Source organism: Paramormyrops kingsleyae, chromosome 21 (assembly GCF_048594095.1).
Source record: "Paramormyrops kingsleyae isolate MSU_618 chromosome 21, PKINGS_0.4, whole genome shotgun sequence".
Taxonomy (NCBI): domain Eukaryota; kingdom Metazoa; phylum Chordata; class Actinopteri; order Osteoglossiformes; family Mormyridae; genus Paramormyrops; species Paramormyrops kingsleyae.
In genome coordinates, this window is record NC_132817.1 from 1,766,658 (window position 1) to 1,774,795 (window position 8,138).

The window sequence follows — 8,138 nt, forward strand, 5'->3', positions numbered from 1 at the left end:
GAGGGTCTGTCTGGGGTCCAGTGCTACATTAGTGGGTGATATTTGGTGAGGACTGGCTGAAGGACGGCTGAGATTAAGGTGGTTGATTGAAATGAGCATGGAAATGCAACAGTTTGGGTGTGGCTGGTGGCTATACTGTACAGGCAGGTCAAGTTATTTTTATAAATTAACCATAAGGGCATTGTCTTGATTGACCTGCTACCAGAATGACCTAGGTAGGGTGGACATTGTAGGAGTTATAGAAATATGTAATTTATGCAGTTTTTAAACATCACGAGGGAATGCAAATCACTGTCATTGGACAGTACATATATCTTGATTTGTCATGACTCACAGAACATACAGTGCAAAGGATTTTGACCAGTAATATGTCACTTGAACAGAAATGAGAATAATGTAAGTTGCACTGGTTTGCAAGGTTTATACAGACATGCTACATTGCTGTAGCGCCCCCGTTTGACTGATCGGCACCAAATTTTGAGGGCCCTTCCCAAGTACTGTCCTACAAGATGTATTCAAGTTTGGTGATGATTGGCTGAGGCAGGCCTGAGATATAGCTGTCCGATTGAAAGGATAGTGTATAGCAGGGGTGTCAAAGTCCATTCCTGGTGGGGCAGAGTCCTGCACATTTTTGGGTTTCCCCTCATTTAACACACCTTGCATCTCCTTGTGTTAATTACCATGCAGCTCTTGAGCTGAATCATTTGTGGTGGAACAGGGAAAGAACTAAACTACACTGGGCTCCGTCCCCCCCCTCCCGCAGGACTGCAGTTTCACACCCCTGGTGAATAGTGTCCCCTAGTGGTAGCTATAAGCCTATGCAATCTGAGATTGACAAATAGGGATACCCTGACTGGTGCCATTACTCTCCATTTGCAGAGCTGCACAACCATAGCTAACCATAGCTCTAGGCCAGCAGTTATGTCACCATAGTTCTGCAGCAGCAGTTCCACAGTATACTTTTTCTACATCATACAGTACTACAAGACATTCAGAAAGAACTCCATCCATTTTCTGAAAATGGGTATCCAGTTCAGGGTTGTGTGGGGCCCAGAGCCTATAGGCACAAGGCAGGGAGAAACTCAGGATGGGACACCAACCTATCACAGAGCACACTCACACACACCATTCACTCATATATGCACACCTAGGGGTATCAACTCCAATTAGCTTCAGCATGTTTTTGGACTGTAGGGGGAAACCAGGGTACCCAGAGGAAACCTCTTGATGACACAGGGAGAACATGCAAACTCCATAGAACCCTGGCAGAGACTCGAACCCAGGTTCGTGAGGCAACAGTGCTAACCACCACGCCACCCCAAAGTTATATTATATTAAATAATACTGTAATTACATTTATATTATTCTTTTTATTGAATTTCTATTTCATATAATGTGAAAATATATGCGTGACTACCGGCGGCAGGGTGCTGGTTAGGCTTGGGCGATAATAGAGTAACACCATAATATCTGGACGATATGATGATATCAAAAATACTGCTAATACAAGCGTAGTGCTACCTGGCGGGGTTCGCGTTACGCGTGTCGTCAGTCAACTCAGGTGGGCGGGTTCACGGCGGTAAAACAATTTGCTACCTAATTTCACCGCCCCTGACTATCGGGACATCAGATTTCCGGGACGCTGCGTATCAATGTGTCCTCAGGAAGCTGCTGTCAGTATTCAGGAAGAAGTGGGATTTCTGAAATTAAAATCAAGTTTTGATCCGGTCAGAATTAACGCAATTCTCCTCCTGTACACAATGGGGAGATATGCGCCTTTCCCAACCTGAAGTCTGCTGGAAAATCCGCCGAAGAAGTAGCGCGACGATGCGTAGTCACATGACTCGCGGCTGATGGCAGCGCGTCGACGTAGAATCACATGACCAACGAGGGACGGCGCGTTAGAATCACATGATCAGCGGGTGACTGCTCGTTAACAGAGGGGTCCTTCCGGCTTCATCTTTCGGCCTTTCGGGTACATTTTATTTGAGTATCTGGCTGCTGACTGCTGGCGTACGGGTAGCCGACCGGGCGAAGCATCATGAACGGACAGGCTCTCTTGTACGGCGGGGTGACGGTGGCCTTCTGGAGCACCTTGCTTGTCGTGGGTAAGCGGACGGTCGGACCTCATCTGTAACTGGGCCTGTGCGTCCATTCGCCCTCGCTTGGGTATCGACGGCATTCAGGTCGGTGGTCATCCGTCGGCGAACCGGCAGAACTAGCTAAAGATGCAGTGAGACGCATACTACTATTACTAGTTGCTTCCAGTGGAGACATTGTTCGATGTCCCGGTACGGATCCGGATCCCGGTTGCAGTGTTTGTCCTGGTCCAGGTCCCAGTCCCGGCCCGAAACCCGGTCGCAGTGCCTGTACCGGCATTGGTGTTCTGCAGCAGTGTTGGTTCCGGTTCTGCTCTTTATTCGACCACTAGATATGCTGTCATTTTATTACGCTGTGATATACTGGATTTCCTACGCACCAACGGGGTGACCATCGAATCCCTCAGCATTTGGTACTCATCTCAGACTAATATAGTTTTATCCAGGGGCGAGTTGGACTTGCTGAGGCTCCGGAGTGAGTTGAGGCAGTGAACGCCCCCTTAAGAGCTTGTAGACACTTATACGTTATTTTGCCCTTTAAATAAATTCCAAATGTAAATTGTAGCCTTTGTTCCGTGAGGCATAGGGAAGGGGATTTTGTTAGTGGCACGGCATGTAGTGTTGAGAGAGACAATATACCGGTACGCTTTAAAGAAAACTTATATAAAGTCTTGTGCTGGTCCTTTCATGGGTCACTTAAACATGGGTGAATCTCACTTGGCTCTTACACCATGTATCTGTTGTAAAAGAAAATTGTTACATGTGTGCCAGAGCAGACCTGTGGGCATAGTGGCACTGATGCTGGCACTCAGTGGAGTCGTTCAGAATCTGAAACAACGTAGGGGACCAAGTACTTCTGCATTACTATGAGTCAAGTATGGGAGCTTTTAATGGTAGTGTCCACTGTGACCTGTTTTGTCCCTGGGTGTGATTCCTTAATGGTGGTGTTCACTGTGAACTGTTTTGTCCCTGGGTGTGATTCCTGAATGGTGCAGGATTAAGTAAGGCTGTTATGGTTGGGGATACAGCCATCTCTACCCCGTGAACCGTCATACACATATATTTTCGGTGTTGTAATGCAGCTTTTTTGACTGTTTGTCATGGTAACTGTCTTTGTTTTTTTCCAGGTATTTGCTATACAATATTTGACCTTGGATTTCGGTTTGATGTTGCCTGGTGAGTTGCTTGCAGACCCTGAGATGGTGTTTTTATGCTGAGTGCTCGTAATTTGGGATTCTTTCCATAAGTACACTCTGCATGTGGTATTAACGTGGTAAAATGTGGTGTGTGCATGCTCTTCGATGTGCATTGCTGCTTAATGAGTTGACCTGACCTGTGCTGTGTACCTGCCCTCAGGTTCCTGACGGAAACCTCCCCGTTCATGTGGGCTAACCTGGGCATCGGCCTGGCCATCTCGCTGTCTGTGGTGGGGGCAGCCTGGTGAGAGGGCTGTGGCCCGGCCCAATGTGGCCTCTATTTTATGTCATTTTATTTTATTTTTAACCCCAGTAGAGACAAAACCAGAAATGCATTTTAAAACTCATGACCAATAAAAATAAAAAGGAGAACTTACCACAGTACGTCCGCTTTGGCCGCGTGATTATGAGTGATCTCTGCTAACCATGCCAGGTCTTGCTTGATTTGAAGTGCCGCAAGTGAGTACTGCTTTTTGTTGAACCAAATTTCACCCTCGTCTTCCTTATAAGGGGAATCTACATCACTGGGTCCAGCATTATTGGCGGGGGTGTCAAGGCGCCGAGGATCAAAACGAAGAATCTGGTCAGGTACGTGTTGCTGTAGGGAGTTGCACTTCTCCTCCTGCATGCTGCCAGTGCTGAAGCACACACCCGCCAAGGGCCGTGTGCTCTCATACTCTTAGGCACTATGCTGCTGCTCTTGCTGACTGGCTGCATTGTCTTCTTGTCACCAGCATCATTTTCTGTGAAGCTGTGGCCATCTATGGGATCATCATGGCTATCGTCATTAGCAACATGGCAGAGGTGGGTATCTTCTGAATTCAGACCCCAGTCCCATCCAGTATCGACACTCAGGCCCCTATCTTGATGATGCCATCAGCGCCACCTGGTGTTGAGATGTTTAAAAGGCTCTAAAGAAACCCTGCGTCTTTTCCCCTGTCTTTTCCTCCAGAACTTCAGTGGGACCACCCCAGATACCATAGGATTTAAGAACTACCAAGCTGGTAAGCATAACTGCCCTGTGTCAGCTCTAGGGCTGTGTTCAGTGTGTCCTTCAAAGCCTTCCTCTGAACAGCAGGTTCAGGTTAATGCATCTTATTGCAAGGATCTGCCAGATGATGAAATATTATGTCATGAAAGGAGACTTAATTCTCTTCTGTATGAGAGACAGCTGTAAACAGCACCAGCAAAGTGCGCTGACCGGCCGGGACTGCAGATGAGTCACTCCTTACATAACAGCCTGCAAAGGCCTGCTTTCAAATAACTGTTAATCTCCTGTCTGACACAAGGGGGCATTGAAACGCTGCGGTGATGCCTGAAGCTGTGCATGCACACACAATTATTTCAGAGCGACTTTTCTGCTCCAGAGAGTCTTGTAGTGGCCATCACTCCCAGTGCACTTTCTTGGACGCTGTTAAGAAAACAGAATCCCTCGCACATGAATGAATGTTACATTTATATAGCGCTTTACAGCATTAGTGATATGAGACGGGAAGGCTTCTGACTAAGTGTTTAGCAGTGCCAGCATCCTGAGCAGTGAACTCAGCAGCGCCCCCTTCAGTGTGCAGCCTCCCGCTTTCTTCCAGGGTACTCCATGTTCGGGGCTGGCCTCACCGTGGGCTTCTCCAACCTCTTCTGTGGCATCTGTGTCGGCATTGTGGGCAGCGGTGCAGCCTTGGCCGACGCCCAGAACGCCAGCCTCTTTGTGAAGATCCTCATCGTGGAGATCTTTGGAAGTGCCATCGGGCTGTTCGGTGTCATCGTGGCCATTCTGCAGGTAACGGCCTCAGAGCACATCACTGCTCAGGCCTCGGCTTCATCTACTTTCAAAGACTAAAATATGGAGCTTGAGGGTTTAAAGGTATTTTACTGGTCATTCTTAATTCCTAAATAATAGCAGTGCTGTTCAAATAGGTTCCATAGATCCATATATATCTGCTTTTAGTGTAGGTCTGGAAATAGCTGTGGTTTTGATGCCGGCATGTTTTCTCTCTTAGACATCTAAAGTCAAAATGGGCGACTAGATGACCAAGAAGAGGGGAAGCAGCAGAATCTTCCTGAGAAGCAGTTTTGGTTTATTGTATTGTGTACATATGAAGTATTTATTTAATGGCTCTTTCTGGCGTATTCATGACTTTGACCCATTGTTCTCCATTGTGTTTGTGAAACTCCAGGCCCCAGTAATCAGGATGTCTTAAAGAAGTGTGACATGCAAGCTTGCAGTTTTTTCAGGCACAGACCAAGTGGATGTGACACTTGATTCTAGTTTAAAAACATACTCCAAAGCAATTAAATTTTAGGGTGCATGGGACCTTGCAGGTGTGAAATGATGTCAGGCTGCTCTGAGCACTGTGGCGGGAGCTGAACGCCAGTGTGTTAGTGTTAAGGCACCCCTGAAGTTTGAGAAGATTACACTTAGTGATGTATCTGCTTAGTATACATCTTGCTAAGTGAAAGATTATACATGAGAAATTTATGGTGAAGAGTGATGCCCTGTGTTTTACCTCTGCCTTCCCTGATCTGTCTGTTAATGCACGCAACGTGATGGTAAACACCAGGGCCGTTTCTTTGTGCTGTCGTTGAACCTAGTGTGTAATGTGGTAGTTAGCAGATTAGCCAGCGCTGCGTGTGTAACATCAGGGAGTTTTGGTGGTGTGATGCCAGGCCTTAGCTCTGTTTGTACTGCAGCCTGCAGAGGGCACACTGCCTGACTGCTCTCTTCCATGGATTTTGTTCATTGATGCTGCCCCTCAGCTCCGTTCCACATGGCTTTTTTTTCCCCCTGCTGAGATCCAGCCTGCAGAGGGCACACTGCCTGACTGCAGTTTGATGATCTGTCTCTATTCCCGCTGACATGGAGGGCACGCAGCTGCTTGGTGGTGACGCAGGACACAGAGCACCTTGCCAGTGATGGAAGGTGTGCAAGTGCTTCCTGGGCACAGCCTCTATTTTGGCTGCAAACGTCTCTGACCTCCTGAGACCCAGGCTCACTGGAAGGGCAGCTGTTCACGTGTTTTTCCATGGAATGCTTCATACATGTGCATTTGAGTGCATTTTTTTGTTCATATTGCTGAAGTGCAGGCCTTGTTTTATTGTGGAAACCAACACAGCCGGTTCTGCTCCATTTACCAGTTAAGGAGTCTGTGGCGTATATAAACAGCCAGTGCCACACCCAATGTCATGTTTGATCATCAAGCTAGTGGCTGAAAGTGTCCTGATTTTAATTTGCAGTCTTTCTATGCTGGATTTACTGGTGAAACATACCACTTTCTTTCTGGTTAGATACAGGCAGTTGGTTTCCATGAGACCAGCTGTTTTGAACTTTCTGATATGTTGGCCCTGAGATTTGTTGAGTGTAATGTGTCATTTGCTCATGTTATAGGTGTAAGTCATGTCAAATTACATGCCTACTTGGGTTTCTTTTCTATTTTTTCTGAACAAACTCTAGCCTGGGCAACTGCCACATATTGACTTGGCAGAGTGAGTGTCTTCAGGTTAAAAGTGTGTGACACCGCCCCCCCCATCCCCACCATGCTCTGCTGTATAGTTAGATTCAGGTGAAATTGTTCCTCAATATCTGTAATGACATTTTAATAAACATATTTGACCAATCATGGTATTCCCTTGCATGTTATCATACTTTTTCTTTGATGAAACTCGTTAATGTAATCGTTCCCCTTAACATAGACCTTAATCTCAATTTTTGTCATGGTGTTTGAAATGTTGATGATGTGAATCTGTTCTTCTGTTTTCCCAGAGATGTGTTAAACTTGATTATTTGTCATTGAAATTCTGTGGAGGAATAAAACATTCAAACATTGAAGTTTGTCTGGTCCTCTAAATGAATCTACTTCAGAAGCTTCTCTTCTTGAGAAATACTTCTTTGAGTATTTGACTATAAAATACTGCTATTAACTTATAAAGTACTGAATGGCCTTGCACCAGAATACCTAAGTGATCTGCTGACCTCATACAACCCCCCGCGCTTGCTTCGTTCTCAAGGTGCGGGATATCTGTTAGTACCTAGGGTAGAAAGAGCCATGGCAGGCTGCAGAGCTTTCTCCTATAGAGCTCCTCAGCTGTGGAATGGTCTTCCACCGGATGTGCGGGTTTCAGGCTCACTCTCAATATTCAAGTCTAGACTAAAAACACACCTGTTTAGTTTAGCTTATAGGGACACTAGTTCTAGCTCTAGCTAACTCCTCACTCCCAGTTAGACCTATAGTGTGAGGTGTAGAGCTGGGTGGGGATCGGTGCCATTGGCTTTGGATAAACTGAATTGACAGTGCTGTCACTCTAGCTTCACAATTGCTTGTGGGATTGGAGTGCTGACATTTCAGGGACTCCCCATGCCTGCATTCCCACTTGCCTCTACCTCCTACATATGCTGCCATAGCCATATCTACCGGAGCTTGCACATTGCACTCCATATTGCACTCATCTAACTCTTAGCACTGTCTATAGTCTCCCCTACTTTGACTAATTGCATATTTTATTTCCCCTACTTCTCCTGGGGGGTGCTGCCTGGAGCCCTCACTCTATCAAGATGTTCAACACACCCTGCTACATGTGATGTTGGCTCTACCAATGACGTCCGTGCATCCAGCTTGCTATTCTGCCTGTGTCATCTTCCTTGTATGAACCGCTCCCTGCCTTCTGGTTGCCTGGCGATTGGAGGGAGCATTGGCACCGGCTTGCCATCTCCCCCCTGCTCCCTGTTTGTGTCTCAAAATTTACTGTACCTGACTCTCCCTGCCGGCCCCTGGAGGATGGGCTCCCCCCCTTTGAGTCTGGTCCCTCCCAAGGTTTCGTCCTTCTAGGGAGTTTTTCCTTGCCACTGTCG

At 46.8% G+C, this 8,138-nt stretch overlaps 1 protein-coding gene across 1 annotated transcript; it reads left to right on the forward strand.

Moving 5' to 3' along the window:
- Positions 1–1,900: 1,900 nt before the first annotated feature.
- atp6v0b (ATPase H+ transporting V0 subunit b) lies at positions 1,901–7,118 on the forward strand. The gene is made up of 8 exons (XM_023815958.2): positions 1,901–2,108; positions 3,227–3,275; positions 3,456–3,539; positions 3,806–3,883; positions 4,030–4,099; positions 4,248–4,299; positions 4,882–5,072; positions 5,293–7,118. Exons 1-8 carry the CDS (start codon positions 2,042–2,044, stop codon positions 5,317–5,319), a joined length of 618 nt encoding a protein of 205 aa, XP_023671726.1. The 5' UTR covers positions 1,901–2,041; the 3' UTR covers positions 5,320–7,118.
- The last annotated feature ends 1,020 nt before the right edge of the window (positions 7,119–8,138 follow it).